Source organism: Parathielavia appendiculata (genome assembly GCF_033297405.1).
Source record: "Parathielavia appendiculata strain CBS 731.68 unplaced genomic scaffold N657scaffold_11, whole genome shotgun sequence".
In the NCBI taxonomy this organism is placed as follows: domain Eukaryota; kingdom Fungi; phylum Ascomycota; class Sordariomycetes; order Sordariales; family Chaetomiaceae; genus Parathielavia; species Parathielavia appendiculata.
The window spans coordinates 264,968-281,069 of record NW_026944230.1 but is presented as its reverse complement, the minus strand read 5'-3'; the positions used below and the strand labels follow the sequence as shown (position 1 = coordinate 281,069).

At 48.6% G+C, this 16,102-nt stretch overlaps 3 protein-coding genes across 3 annotated transcripts; 2 read left to right on the top strand and 1 right to left on the bottom strand.

Annotated features, from left to right (window-relative positions):
• Positions 1-780: 780 nt before the first annotated feature.
• Positions 781-999, top strand: N657DRAFT_577199 (uncharacterized protein; the record flags this gene model as incomplete). The annotated part of the gene is made up of 1 exon (XM_062789235.1): positions 781-999. A coding segment is annotated over one exon (219 nt), but the record flags the coding sequence as incomplete, so codon positions are not given.
• An 11,298-nt stretch (positions 1,000-12,297) lies between these two features.
• N657DRAFT_647718 (uncharacterized protein) lies at positions 12,298-12,575 on the top strand. The gene is made up of 2 exons (XM_062793374.1): positions 12,298-12,445; positions 12,502-12,575. Exons 1-2 carry the CDS (start codon positions 12,315-12,317, stop codon positions 12,524-12,526), a joined length of 156 nt encoding a protein of 51 aa, XP_062645323.1. The 5' UTR covers positions 12,298-12,314; the 3' UTR covers positions 12,527-12,575.
• A 1,049-nt stretch (positions 12,576-13,624) lies between these two features.
• N657DRAFT_692084 (GMC oxidoreductase) lies at positions 13,625-15,970 on the bottom strand (the record flags this gene model as incomplete). The annotated part of the gene is made up of 5 exons (XM_062797144.1): positions 13,625-14,728; positions 14,788-14,861; positions 14,920-15,226; positions 15,279-15,439; positions 15,503-15,970. 5 exons carry the CDS (start codon positions 15,968-15,970, stop codon positions 13,921-13,923), a joined length of 1,818 nt encoding a protein of 605 aa, XP_062645322.1. The 3' UTR covers positions 13,625-13,920.
• Between the last annotated feature and the right edge of the window lie 132 nt (positions 15,971-16,102).

The following is a 16,102-nucleotide window of genomic DNA, read 5'->3' as shown; positions in this document are numbered from 1 at the left end:
ATCTCGTAGATTGTAGCAGCTTTTCGTACGGAAAGATTAGGGTCATTTTTAAGAGCTTCGAGCGCAAGGATCATACGACTTTCTTTTGGAAGAGATTCCATGTTGTGTTGTGGAAGAAATTTCGTGATGAAGTTAGGTGGTTGTTGGAGGAAGAAAGTGCGCCACTCGTTATGCTGCGCCACTCGTTATGCAAGTACGTTATATAAGGATACTAATAATCACCCGGGCTCTATTGCCAAGGGTGTACTCCAAGTATACACTGAGCAACGAGAGGAGGAACGAAACTCTAGGCATCGAGAACCATATATTCGTATATACTCCCCGGAGCTACGTCATTAGCGCTCAAGCTACTCGCATAGTCGTAGCCCAAGCGCCCAAGGTACCTATAACCACAGCTAGAAACGCAAATATACTAGCGGAGCAGAGTCTGGCTGACCGGCCTAGACGGACGGCCTCTATCCTCTCTTAGATTGTTAGGCTCTATTTCCAGAACTCCGACCTTCCTATTACCCACCAGCTTACTATAAAGAGCTCCTTGCAAAAAGGAGCTGGAAAAGGATCTATAACTATATAAATAGGTCGACGCCCTCTACAAATATGTTGAGAGAGAGGTTATACTAGTACTAACTAAGGAGGTTAGGTTAGTAGGTAAATGGCAAAAACTAAGCCGGCTCTACTATATAAGTTAGTGCCTGCTTTGCTAGGATTTCCAGCAAAAATACTCACTGAATTATTCGGCTATCCTCGACTCTAGCTCTATAATCTATATATTTTAACTAGATTAGTCGCTTCAACAATTTTCGCACTGCGAGAGCAGGCGACAAGATATTTATAGGCAATAGAGAGCTTACTATTAAAGGATATAGCGTGATTGACATCTACCTCCGAAACGTAATTAGCGGTAAGCTCCTTCTCTACCTCGACAACGTAGCGTTTATTCCTGAGATCAGTATAAACCAAGTTTCGCCACGCCCGTTATATTTAAGAGGCATTTGGTAGGATACTCGTCCTTAGACTACTGTTCTCAGGCGCGTAGACGGCACCACGCTTAGTATATCGGAGGAGCGTTGTAGCCAGTTCATCTTGGACTATATCCCTAACGACTATAACCGCGCTATATTCTTTTACTCGCCGTAACCGCTTCAACTTATAGACCAAGCACGGCCTTTATAAGGTAGAGGCATTGCGTTAGTATCTGCGCCTCAGCCACCTAGGACCTAAGGCCCTGGAATACCTCGTTGATAGTCTAGAAGGCATTATAATTAAAGGACCAACGACTATACAGTGCGATTCCTATATATAAGCGAAGATAAAGCGCTAAATTCAGCGCGCTACCCGTAATCTTAATAGCTTTAAGCCAGGTAAGAAAATCGCCTTTGATTTCTATGACTTTGAGGCCTAGTATGCTACAGCTCTTTAATGCTACTCAACGACCATATATCAAGGTATATATATGACTACTACCTATAGGACTATACAACCGAATCTATTATCGCCGGGCTCACCAGTTTCCTCGGTATAATGGAATGCCAGTTTAAGACTAAGGTTAAGGACTTTAAAGCCGACAACGAGATCTATACTCTCAAGCCATGCATTGAGGAGTAGATTGAAGAGCGGAGCATCAGACTCAAGCCCTCGCCGCTATATATGCAAGCTCGCAATAGCGCCGCCGAGCGCTGAGGGGTTTAATTAAGGAAAAAGATCAATATAATGAGAAGCAGTTTGAAGCTCCTAATCTCGCTTTAGCGGGAAATCAGCAAAGCCGCCATCTACCTCCTCAACCGCACTCCACGCCGGCGAATCAAGTGGAAAACGCCTTTCGAAATCTTCATTTCAAGACCCAACGAGCACCGTAAGCCTAACCTCACAAACCTTCGTACCAATAGGTGCAAATTCTATATAATAATAACTACGGCGATATTGAAGGAGGAGCACCTTAAGCGCTTTATTTAATCCAAAGGCCTGGATTAGCTGCCTTGTTAGTTACATATCATCCAATATATACTAGATATGGAATTCAGTCACCAACCAGGTCAGATATCTATACCTACGATATAATGATTGTAACGGCACGGCTGGTCGGGTCGGCAACGCCCGGCGACAGGTGCCAGTTGTTACAGCTTCATAGTGCAGCTAGTGATTCAATCTGTCGGATTGAATCATTTGTACCCTTTTCTAAGAATATGGCGCAACGGTATGGCTGCACGTTGTGTGCCGTTACAATGTTCAACAAGCAGGAGACTCTCAGCAGAGTACTCAAGGAACTCGTAACAATATCCGAGAGATTGATCGAGATAAGCTAGCACGATTACTTGGTAGGGTTCAGTATCTTAGAGTAACTAGATAAGCAGGTTAACCGCGTACCTGCTCCTAAGGGGGTGGACAACACGCTACTTTATAGATAGGTCAGCAGTTAGAGAAGCAGTTAGCTCAGAGTATTCAGCAACTAGCTCCTCTCTTAGGGACCTCGTTCTATATACCCAATATATATAGCTCCTACTATATAGAGGGCTTGCCTATGTAGGAATCTTCTCAAGTAGAAGAAGCCATTCAAAATAGCACTTTCTACGCTAGAGCTCTTACAGTGAGGTTCCTGCTAGAAAGGCAAGAATGAACTATATAGACATATAGAAAAGGGCCTTCTACATAGGTACGAAGGTAACTATAGTTAAGGCTGAGTATAGCAGATCGGTTACTAGGCCGACTCTCAGCGTTTATAGCGCTTAGGGAAGCGTGTCCATCGGAAAGATATACCAGTATCTCCGAATCGACATTCAGACCTTTAGGACCATCCTCTTAGAAAGCTCTTCGCATAGGCTAAGGCTAATCACCTCTGGAGCTACGCCGAGATGCAATCCTAGATAGAGATTTCCAGCTATAACGAATAGAATAGAGGGTATAAGGTGCTTGATTAACGTACATTATCAGCGAATGACCCATATCACCGGGTGACCCGCTTTCCACTATCATCTCACAACTATGCTCAATTAGAATACATCAACATAAGGAAATAACTACAATCGCATCGGAAACAGCTGAATCAGTTGATTCTGCAGCCTCCTGGCAGGTACGTGCATTATGGCCAGGCATGCCGCACACACCACAGCACCGAACCTTCGTACGGCCCCCCCCCCCCCCCTGCATCACCACCATCCGGCTGCATTTCTTGCACTCCCTCCCCAGACATAGCCGCCTGTCCAACAGATCGTGTGCATCCTGCACAGCAAGTGACCCTCCAAGCCGCACACGTGTCTTTTTGGCTCTCCGGCGCTTGTTTAGTGCCTCGTTGGCCTCGCGGAGCGAAGAGACCTCTGCGCGAAGAAGAGCCACCTCGTGCATTACAGCCATTATACCCTTGGTAAGCTGGTCCACAGCATCCAACATCGAAGTTGGGAGCTATTATGATGGTTGGCGATGCGAGTCTTGGTGAGTGTTGATTGCGCATTGGCTTCCTGGGGGTTGTGTGGTGTCTGGAAGACCCAAGGTTGTGGAGTGCCGGCCCGTGAGTTTAGAGGTGTTGGCGTACGAAGCTTTACATCCAGTTTGGAAAGCACCCTCTCAGGATCGTACGGCACTAGCCCCTGCAAAGCCACCCGTATCTTTTTCTCCGTCATAGAGGCGAAGAAGGCCTCTCGGAATGCACAGAGGAACTCGAGCTTGCTCACGTGAATAATATGCATGCGAACTAAGTGCTCGATCTAGCGGCCATATGCCTGCTTCAGTAGTCCAAAGCAGCCGACATCGAGTGGCTGGAGCTTGTGTGAAGAGTGCGGAGGCATGCAGAGAGCGTAATGATGTTGTTCTGCTGGCAGTAGAGCTCGAATTCGGTCGAGTGGTGGCTCTCGTGGCCGTCGAGAATCAACAACCGGTATTTACCCTTTGTCCGACGCGCCGTACGGATTATAGTAGTCGAAGTGCTTGATCCACTCTAGGCCAACCGCATTGGTAGTCCAGCCATTGTCAGTAGTTGCGATGCGCCAGTCAGCTGGGAGGTTGCACTCGGTGTACCAATTAGCGACGTGGTACTGCGCGGCTAAGATGATGGAGGGAGGGATAGCCCAGCCGAGGGCATTGACTGCCTGGATCACAGTTGCCCATTCGCGATTGCCAGGCTGGGCCAGTTTTGCTTTGCCACGGCCATCAGAGGTCGTAACTACCTTGCCCGCGAAAATGATGCCCATCATAAACCCGACTCGTCTAAGTTATAGACATCATCAATCACGAAGTTATAGACATCATCAATCAAGTTATAGACATCATCAATCACGAAGTTATAGACATCATCAATCACGATACCGGACTTGGCCATAGTATTCCATACGAGCGTAAACCACTCGCCAATGACCTTTGATCCTCGCACTTGGCCCTCTGGTAGTCGTATTTACGCGTGAATCGCGTACAGAGCTGCGGTTGGCGCTTAGACAAACCGATGCGCCTAGAGCTTGCCGACAGGAGGCGCGTCGCGTTCGCGGAGCAGTTGGTTGGCCATATCTTCCACACCACCTAATCCTGGGAGAAATCCTCGCGTAGAGAGCTCATTTATATATCGAACAATAGCCTCCTCTTCCAGTTGCGCAGGCTTTCTCGAAATAGGCGTAGTATCGCATCGTACAGGCTTGCCGGCGCGTCGGCGCGCTAGAGTTCTACGGTCGACTCCCTAGACCTTTAGCTGCGGCTCGTTCGCTTAGATTCTGATCGTTTTGAAGAGCTTGGAGGGCCAAAATTATCTGGCCTTCTTTTAAAGTAGAGAGCATCTTGGATGGCGGAGGAAAGTTGTTGTTGCGCATAAAGGTGTCGCGTCACGTAGAAAGTGGGTCACTCGGTGTTATGGGTCACTCGCTGATAATGTACGTTATAGATAGGTTTACATTCATAAGTTCAACAAGTATAGAAGATTTCTTAAGGCGAAAGCTAGGCTGCTAGTTAGAGGGGACCAGCAGTTAAAAGGAGCAGCAGAGTAGGAAGATTATTCAGGATAGTAATAGCGATTACTACGCGATTCGACCTCGAGTTGTTACAGTTTGGTATAGTCAATACATTCGTCAACGTAGATCTGGACGAAGATATCTTTATATATATACCAACCACCAAGGCACCAGCGGCATCAGACGACCCTTAAGCTGAATAAGGCGCTCTATATAGCTTACGTCGCTCGACACTTCGCTAGCAACGAACGCTATCTAGAGCACTTAATAATGAGGCAGTGCCCTACGAACCCTATGTATTTACTAGGAACGGAGTTATCATCTTCTTCTACATCGACGACATTGTTATCGCTTTCCGCGAGTCCCAGCGCCAGGATGTACTTAGAACATTAACTCAGCTATACTCCTGCTATCAACTAAATGGCATCGAGCTACTCTAGTAGTTCCATGGTATAGGGACTCTATATAACCGCTTAAAATACTTACTCTAGCACTCTTAGAAGTTATATATTGACAAGATCGCTATACTCGCCTACATAAAGACTAACTTAGGGTCACACCTATAAATAAGGAAGAATTTCTGGTATTCAAAGGCGAGGGAGGCTATTACTTGCGACATTACTACCTACCTCTGTAAAGTTAGCTCCCTGCTATATACTACCGTTATTATATGCCTCGACATTGCTTTGCTATCTCAAGACTCGCTCGCTTTATAACCAACCCTGGACCTGCCTACTAGAAGGCCGCTAACTAGATACTCCTGTACCTTAAACGGACTAGCACCCTCGCCCTCTGATTCGGTAGAGCAGATGTTCTGTACATTGCTAGCGATACTAGTTTCGCCGATAACTCTCTAGACGTCTGGACCCCGCAACGGAATCGGCCCCACACCACCATTCCAGACATGACTAACTTCAACACAACACAACTCATCCGCTTCTGGGCCAAATTCAACATGACCGCAATCCGGGAAGAGCCTATTCAATTGGCTATAGTCGAGGTTTAAGAAGGCCTTTGTTCCCAGAAAGATGCAGCGGAAAAGTACAGCATCCCACAGTCTACCCTGAACCGACGGCTTCATGGCGCCCACCCTCGACAACAAGCCAAAATCCACGAACAACGGCTCAGTCCTGTGCAAGAGAGGCATGTAGTCGACTGGTGCGTCAATAAAGAAAAGTCTGGAAGGGCTCCTAGCCGTAGCCAGGTGGTGGCTTACGCGCAGGCCATCTTGGCTGAAGGAGGTAATCATCAGCCCCTGGATGTTAGATGGATCGACCGTTTTCTACGCCGCCACGATGCTGTCAAAACTAAGAAATCAGCTCTGTTGGGAAACTCTCGTACGAAAGGCTCTACATGGGACGCTAACCAAGATTTCTATGAGAGGCTGGAGTTCCATATCCGCGAATAAGAACATCGTACCCGCGAATATCGCCAACCTTGACGAGCATGGCATACAGGAGCTCGAAACTACGGCCGCCACAGTCATTGGCAGTTCCCTTACAAGCAGGGCTTATACAACTAGCTCTGATACAACTACATGGGTTACTGTCCTTGAGTGTGGCATTGCAGAGGGGTTAAGATTATCGCCAACCGTAGTCTTAATCGGGGCTTCCCTTTAGGGCCAATGGTTTCCTGCTAAAGCTGAACTAGAGGTAGACTTCCCAGATTGGAAGTTTGACTACAGTCTCACTGGCTGGAGCAATAGCGAGTTGCCTTGAAGTGGCTAAAAGAGGTGTATCTGCCATAAACCAAGCCTCAAAGTGACGAGTGGAGGGTACTGGTCCTCGACGAGCATTCCAGTCATACAACCGGCGACTTTATGGCCATAGCTTGGCTAAACAAGGTTCAGTTGGTCTATCTGCCTGCTCACACCTCCCACAAAACTCAGCCTCTCGACCGCAGTGCCTTCTCAGCTCTGAAGAGCTACTTCCGGCAAGCTACCAAGGCCCTAGTAAGCTTCACAGCATCGGCTGCCGTGAACAAGCGACGGTTCCTCTATTGCTATAGGGATGCATCTAGGCTTGGAATGTCTGCCAGGAACAATTATCTCTGGGTTTAGAATCACCGGTATTTGGCCGCTGGATCCATCTAAAGTGCTTAAAGACCCCGAGGCAATCCTGGAAAGTCAGGCTCTTCCTGCACGACCGGAAACACTACCCCCTAAGTCTACGGGTGAGTTTGGACACCTCAAAAGAGCCCGGACATCCGTATACACCAGCAAGGTGTAAGGGAAGGCATGGGAGCTAGTGGACGGCTGACAAGGACTCTGTTGGCCAAGGCAGGCAAGGCCCTAGATGCTAAGAACGCTGAGATTGCATCTTTGAAGGCCCAGGTTGACCACTTGACGAGAGAAATGGAGGCTTACGAGCTACAGGGCCGTAAGAAGATAAAAAGGGAATGCCAATGACAGATTTGCGAGGATCGAGGATATTACCCAGGCAAAGGAGGATTCGATGAAGTCCCCGACGAAGAAATGGAGGAAGACGCACCAGAACAGCCACGCAGTCGAGGAGGCCGAGGAGAGAATTGTGTGTAGCTTAGAGACTATTCGCCGGGCCGAAGAAGAGTAGAATCATCAGATTTGTGTGTAGATTGCTTGCAAATTGGATGAGCTGGATGTCATTTATCCTGGTGGCGATGGTGGTACCAAAATTCCATTGTGGGGTTGATTCCGTTGGGTCCAGACGTCTAGACCGCAAAGGTAGTTAAGGATTGGCTATAAACTCTTTAGAGGCCTCATCGCCTAGTGGGCAAATAAAGCAAGATATAGTTACCACCTTAACAACCGAGGTAGAGCTACTTGCTCTCTTATATGCACCCAAGGAAGGACTCTTTATTTCACGCCTATTAAAGGAGCTTAAGATTTCGATAGACTTGTAGCGCCTAGTTGTCGAAGTCGATAATACGCAGACTATCCAGCTTGTTATAGAGGAGATTGCGAAGCTTAAGACCAGCCTTAGATACATGGACATCTATACCACTAGTTGCGCCAGGAGTATACGAATGACAGAATCAACATCATATATATAAGAGCATAGAGATAATAGCAGATAGCCTAACGAAGGCACTTGCTTAGGAGCAGTTTGTCAGTCTCAGGGAGCAGATAGGCTTGGTTGATGTGAGCGAGAGGCTCGTAGAGCGTAGGGAAATGGAAGAAAAGGAGAACTTGGAAGCAGAGGCATAAGAGGGATAGAAGCAGTGGAGGGCATTCGCAGTGGTTATTCCAGCTCCCTAGCGTAGACATCGCGCTGGCTCGGCTGTGGGGGTGTGTTGGATTTGGCAGGTGGTCAGGGAGGGCAGTTCGGTGGTGACTGATAGCTTGGCACCACGACTCTTAGAATCAGGAGGAGACGGAGTGACTTCTGGAACAACATAGATAGCAGCATTATCATCAATTGAGTGGTTACCCATCTTTTGGTGCCCAATTACTACGATGCGGTAAATTTGTAGCTTTTGGCTTTTCAACACTAGGATATTGTCGACTTGCAGTCTTACTTCTTCCGCCGTGATTGCTGTAACCATTGGTCCCTAGCTACTAGTGGTTATTATCTGGGTAAGGCTTCGCAAACTGGTCCTTAGCTGCAGCAACAACTACTCATTTAGCCGTACTGATAGTCCAGGTTATACTGAGTAGTTGTTGTAGAATTGCTTGAGCGCCGCTAAGGTTTTGCCAGAGTTACTAGCATGATAATATTCGTCATTGGGATTTCAACCGCGTTATTGGGTCTAGTACTAGAGCTAAATGTAATGCGTATAGCTCGCTAGGATTTTCTCAACCTCTATTTCCTCTCTAGCGACGGATTGGCCAGGTGGTTTCCTGCAGCCTGCCCAGGGAGCGGGTTATTTTTGTACCATCGTAGCCAATCAGCTGTGAACTCGACTGATCCTCGCTAGATTCCGGGATATCTAACCAGTAGGTCCCTGTAGTAGTCTTCCTTGAGATCTTATAGTGTTGCTGAGTGACGGGGAGTAATAATTTGTCGCTTAGCTAGCTAGTAAGATCCAACCATTTAACAATGACTGCTTGGTCGCTACGTTGACTCTGGCTCCCGGTGATGTTGATTCTCTTATGCCGCTTGTCTTTCCCAGGCCTTCGCGATTTTATGGCAGGCGTGTTCCATATAGTCTTAGATTCGACGAGCTGTCTCCTATGCCATATCGTGATTGAGCCGCTTTTTCCATTCGCAATCTACGAGTTCTTACGTCCGTGACTCTAATAAGACGGCATTGACATTAGGAATCCGAATAAAATCTTATATAGTAATAACATAGTGCTCCCGTGCAGGAGGCCTATCTTGAGGGTAGAGATTGCCTAGGGCCAATTATTTTAAAAATAGCTGACAAACGGCTATAAGCGCTAGTTAATATACAATCAAATGTAGCCTCGTATGGCACAGCATAGCCTAGCCTAGCATTGCATGGCATGGCATGCCTTGGTTTGAGCTGAGTTTGAGCTTGTTGGGTCTGAGCTCGGAGTTGAATTCGGTGGGTTCTTGACCTGCCTAGCGGTTTACGAATACTCTACTATAGCTAGCTTTCACTCGATACCAGGATCCTGGATAGTTCGTCAGTGAATTCGGCCTGACACTACAGTCCTCGGTCGCTGAAGACTTCTTTCGGTAAACTTTAGACTCGGTAGGAACCCTTGTAGTAAAGGTTGATTTAGGTAATAAGATGCCTTTCTAGCGGCCTAGCATTAAGAAGTTACTGTAGGTACACTTAACAACCGGATATCTTCCCCGTTGATACATTCCCGCTAGGCCGTAGGAGCAGCGCCTAGCGCAATCTCCGGCTGCCTAGGGGCCGCTAACCAGGTTCCAGTCACTACTTTGCTAGTGCTAGCGATATCAGTATAGTGCTCGGTATTATAATGGCTTTTATATATAGCTGTGTGAAAGTCTACATGGTCCGTTTGCTAGTACACGTTCTCTCAGTTCCTTTAGTCTCTATTGCTACTGCTATTTATAGCGGTGTTGGGACCTCCTTTTATAAGCTATAGCCGATATATAGGCAGTTATACGGTCGCTAAAGTATTTTGCGAGCTTGCGGAGCGTAAGCTTGTCGTTGTTAATAGCTTCCTAGTTGCTATCATAGTACGATTCGCACTAGGATTCGTATCTAGCACCCTTGATAGCCGTCTTGAGCTATAACTACCAGAGCTGGGAGCCAGTTGAACTAGGTAGATTGACTTTCATGCACCTAGAAGAGCTGTTTCCCGGTTCGCGAGCCAGCCTAGTATATCTTTCGGCCTACGAGTTAACGGTATAATGGCGGTGTTATACCGGGTTTTAGCCCGCTGAAGTTCTTTGTCGTTGTTTAAACCAGCACGTTCCTTAAGGGCTATATACCACCGGTCGATAGTTCTGTCGGCCCTATAGGTGGTATCGTAGAGCTAAGGAGCTACCGTTTAGCGAATCTACGTACAGTACGTGTCCAAAGGTCTGGAGCACCCCACATCAATTAAACGCGCGTCGCGACACAACACCCCCCATCATCAACCTTCCAACCAACAGAACTGCAGCCCACCATGTTCAACTTGGCCGAGCTTGGTGCCAAATTGACGGTCGGCCGTCAACCTGGCCAGGAATTATCACCAGCTGCACGTGCAGCTATTGCTGGTGCCGTTGCAGCGGGGGCTAGTCAGACGGCTGTTGCCAACGCGTTTTCCATCAGCCGTCGTGCAGTCCAACTGTCGCTTCAACGCTTCGAATCTTCTACCACCTTTGAATCCAAGCCTAGAACTGGCCGGCCAGGGATTCTTACACGTCGGGAGAAGCGGTACATCATCCAATTTGCAAAGCGGAAGCCCTGTCTTACGACACAACTGCTCACTAATACAATTGATACTCGGATCTCTCGATCGACCGTACGCCGAGTTCTCCGCCATCATCGAATGCGCAAGTGGCGTGCACAAGAGAGAATTTCATTGACAAAGGCTGTAGCAATGGCCAGATATAAGTTTGCTTGTCTTTGGTTAGAGAATCTCGAGGTGCTGATGCGAGTAAGTGACTCTGAAGCTTACCCCTGAATTTACTAACCCACAACTAACCCAACGGCTTGGGTCTTCCGGTCCCTTCTCAAAAATTGCATAAGAACTTCGTCAACATACAAAGTCATGGTAAAGGCACCATCTCGATCATGATCTGGGGAGGAACCTGGAAAGGGGGGAGGACTGACCTTATAGTCATGGAACGTGACTATCAGCCACCGCAAAAAAGGGGATATAACTCTTGGAGCTATCAACGGGCATTGGAAAAGGGCCTTCTTCCAGTTTACGACGGTACGGGCATTTCCAGCAGGATAACGCCCGGGTTCATACATCGTCATCCTCGACCGAGTGGCTCCTGAATCACATGATCGAGGTCCTTGAAGACTGGCCTGCTCATAGCCCAGATCTTAACCTATTGAGCATATGTGGGCTCTGTTAAAACGGAGGATGAAGCAGGAATATCCACATATTTGGTTACTCAAGAAAAACCACGTGGATGTTGCTGAGTTTACTAGATGTCTTCAGCACTGTTGGTGGTTAATTGACCAGGCTCAGATTGACAGGCTGGTCGACTTATTGCCCCGGCGATTGGCTGCAGTCAAGAAAGCCAGGGGCTGGTATATGAAATATTGATGGCTGAAACTAGGGCTTCAAACTGTATATATCTGTATTGCTAGAAATAAAGCTGGTAAGCTGTTATAGAAGGATAAGTATCTTGGTCATGACGTCAAAAATCGTGTGGCTGGCGGTAGTTGGTGTGGGGTGCTCCAGACTTTTGCACATGTACTGTAGTAAGTCTATTGAGGTTCTATCGCTCAGCTATATAGAGTCGCTACTCGAAGTAGTATTCTAAGAGGTCGGTCTTATATATTTCGCAACTAAGGGCGGTTATCTCGCTGGTATTTCAGGGTGGGTTTCGTCTATCGATCTCTTCTACTAGAGGGCCGAGAGTCAGGGCTTATAATTCCCCTATGGTAGTGCTAGAAGTGGCACTTCCTACGTATATACTCTACGTGGGAGGCGTGTCGGCACGATCAAGGCGCTTTGGGTAGTCCTTGATAGCTGGTTTGATTGGTGCGGTCTTGAATTCGCCAACCGAAGAGCTCTTAGGGTTAATGACCCCCCAAAGGTCCCTAGTCGCTACCTTATATCTGAATCGCTTATTCTAGGCCTTCCAATCGTCAGGGCCGGTGAGTTTGACATCTTCGTTGATAGTGGCTATGGCGACATATGGTCGGTCGGTTTTAACGTGTCAGTCGTAGCTGTTGTTTCGTGCTACCACGTAGAAACGGAAGTTAGGAGTTCAGGTGGCCTTCCCGGAGGAGTGTTGGAAAGCCAATAGCTACGAATTTACCGCACCGTAATAAATGGGCACCGAAAGATGGATAACCACTCAATTGATGTTGATACTGCTCTCTATATCGTTTCAGAACGTTACCCCGTCTCCCCCTGATCCTGAGAGCCGTGGTGCTAAGCCGTTAGTCACCACCGAACTGCCCCTCCCTGACCACCTGCCAAATCCAACACCTAGCTACGAAAGCTTTAGGCGAACGTTTTAGAGACGGGAGATTGTGACGGAAAGCGCACCTTAAACTCATGCTCTCTTCAGTGAGTGATTATCGGGTGGCCTATGCGCCCACTTATCTTTATCGCATCGCAGACGCGCATCCTATGTAACGGGCTGGGCCCGGTGCGAGCCTCGGCGACTCTCGGCCAATACCAAGACCCCTGATGAGGCTATTCCCACTCGCCCCACAGCACACCGAACCTTCTAGCAACGCGCTCAGACCAGCGCGCCTACGTGTGACGAATCTCAAAGCCCCAACTTCTGAAAGGGACTCCTGAAGGTTATATTTGACAACGGGGTGAGGTTCGGTGAAGCCAAAGGGTTCACAACAAGCAATGTCCAAGGGTACTGACAATCTTGCACTTGAGTTGCTTACTGGAGAACTCCCAGAGTCCTCCAGAACGAGTGACTATATACTAGATGCATTTGGTTGCTCTCTCGTGCTCTCTAGAGCCACCTAGAGCCAATGCTCTATGGTGCTCTCGAGAGCCTCTTAGAGCGTCCTCTGATTGGCCTTGCACTGGTGCTCTCTCATGCTCCTGAGAGCTCTCTGGAGCACCTCTAGGACTCGTTCCGATTGGTCCTAAGTGATTGGCTCGAAACGTCCTACGTTCCCCACTGGCTTCTGCAAGTAAGCCGCCGTTGTTGACTCTCGTTGGTTCATTTGTGACACTACGAGGATAAGTATGCTTGCGAGCTACCAGAGTCTGTCGTCTCTCCTTTTCTTCTCCAAGTTCAGTGTACTCGTAGAGTCGTCATCAGCTAGTTGCAATATACTACCTGAGACCGTTACATCCTATATACTCTCCCTCTTTCTTTCCTTGGCTTTCGATTAGCAGAATTGAGTAGGCATTTGCAGTGCCTGGTGCCTCACCTTAATGCCATTTGATTCTTATACACTCTGCGTACAGTGTGGCTTCTCGTATAACCATACTAACTAGAGCATACGCAAGCTCAACTCCTATGCCCCATCGCACTAAAATTTAAAAGCCCTATCTATAATAGTCTATATATAGAATACTATTTTCTTTCTTATGACTTAATCTAATTCAATGAAATTACTATTATTTAAGGCCTATAGAAAATAATAATAAGATCGTTGAAGGCATCGCCTGTTAATTATAGTAACTGCCGTAATGTTCGCTGAGATTTATGCATTTATTTACTTGCTTAATCCTGTCCATAGGCCGAATAGGCTCACAATATATATATAGGCTTGTCAGTTATTCATTTATTCCTGAGATGTCTGACACTACTCCTCATGTGAAAGAGGAGTAGCATCGAGGCGAGGCACGTAGGCACTGCAGTTGCTAACTTTATTCTGCTAATCCCACGATGAGGAGAAAAGGAAAAGAAGCTGGAAGAGTTCTCGCGATGCAGAGGTTAAATGCCAGGGCAGGTGCCGCCACCTGCACTCCAACGGCAGGCGCCGTCACACCTCACAATCTCCAATCATCCTTGATCATATCCGCCGCCTTTTCAGCAACCATATAAACAGGGCCCTGCTTATGCTGGTCCGGAATGACAGGAAACACGCTCGCGTCGACAATCCTCAACCCCTCTACCCCATAAACCCTCAACCTCTTATCCACCACACCACCTTTCTCCCTCGGCAGCATAGCACACGTCCCGCTCGCATGCCAAACTGTCACAGCCGTCTCTCGGATATACTCCATTATCTGCTCATCTGTCCGCACCTTGTCGGGCCCGGGATTAACCTCCCCGTGGTTTGCGCCGACAGTGCAATTGCACGCAGCGGCAAACTCGGCTAGGACTCTGCGGAGGTTCTTGAAGGCGTGGACGGCGACGGCTTGGTCTTCTGGGTGGGTGTAGTACTGGAGGTCAATATCGGGCGGGTCAGAGAGGCTGTTCGAGCGGACTGAGACGGAGCCCTTAGACAATGGGGCGACCAGGCCGGCGGTGAGGCTCACGTAGGAGGTGTTGTATTCGTGCCGGAGGTAATAAGGGGAGGGGATGTTGGGATAGTAGATTGTCTCATAGTAGTACTCGATGTGCGCTTGGTTGGGACGCTCGGAGGCTAGTGTTGTGGCGTTGAGGGAGATCAAAACGTCGGCGGGTACCTTTTCGAAGCCGTAGGATAGACCGACTGGGGCTCGGAGGGGCCCTTTGGGCTCCCAGTATTCTTGTTCGGCTTGTTGGAGTTTGGAGAAGTCACGGTAGAGGGAGGAGTGGGAGATTGAGGGGTCGACTTCGATGTTGATGCTGAAGTAGGTGTGGTCTTGGAGGCTGGGCGGGGTCAAGGTTAGTTGTGTTCCATGTCGAGTGCTGGGTGCAGGTGGGCTTACTTCTGCCCGACATTTTCGTTGGCGAGGTAGACCTTGATCCCTGCCTCGTTCAGAGTCTCAGTCGGGCCGATGCCCTGGCACCAGTTAGATTGTAAAGCTCATCGCTCGGGCTGTGGCCAGGAACAAACTCACAGACAACATGAGCAGCTGGGGAGTTTGAATAGAGCCAGCACTCATGATGACCTCCTTTGTTGCCGTGACATTCAACGTCCGTCCTCCAGGGTGGTCGATGTACACCACTCCAATCGCTGTAAGGTTCCCAGCATCCTCCTGGAGGATGATCTGCTGGACGGGTGAGAAAGGCAAGACTCGGAGATTCGGCCTGTCCTTTGCCAGCATATAGTAACTGTCGTAACTTGAGCTTCGGCGGTACTTGTCGTCTATGGTGAGAGGCTCCTGCTTAGCTCCGACGTTGTTGCCGCCATTCAGCTCTTGGACACTATCCACTTGTTAGTTGCTGTGGCTTCGCAGACTACATGGGAGATACGTACGTCGGCACCTGGATAGCAGAGAGTGATTCAACAAACGCGATGCTCCCGGGAGTCCCGTTGACGTATGGAGAATAAGAGAGTGCAACCGGTCCCTGGTCATACAGGGAAGCGTCGAACTCCTGCTGGGCAACTTCCTCTCGAGGGGGGAAGAAGGTTGTTGACTGTTAGTTACTGTGATTAGTCCATGCGGGGCCATCAACACCTTCTTTTTGATACACACCCACCCTCTTGAAGTACGGAAGAACCTCGTCCCATCCCCAGCCTGAATTACCCAGCGTCTCCCACAAGTTGTAAAGGCTCGACGAACCCCTTCCATACGTGAGTCCATTGATGGCTGAACTGCCACCCAGACACCTGCCACGGTTGTAGACCAACTGCCTCCCATTCAAACTTTCCTGCGGCAGTGTCGTGAATGCCCAGTCGATCGGCGAGCCCAGCACCTGCAGGTCGGCGCCTGGTGCCTTGTACGCAGCCACCTGGTCGGGGGGACCACCAGCTTCCAGCACCAGGACGGTCGTTTTCCCATCCTCGGTTAAGCGCGCCGCTAGCGCAAGCCCAGCCGTGCCACCACCCACAATGATGAAGTCGTAGCTTTGAGCATCGTACCGCCTCGTATGATGGACTGGAGATGCATAGGTAAGGGCGGAGCAGAGCGGTAAAAGAACGCCAATTGTTCGGCCGAGGAGAACCATCATAAAAGCAAGCTAGGTACTCATACACCGCAGCGGTAGGGAGAACCTCAACAGGACCATTTCCCAAAGGACGATGACCTGTCGTCCCTTTGACCCAATTTATGACTGCTCGTCCTGCCATGACCTCGTGTA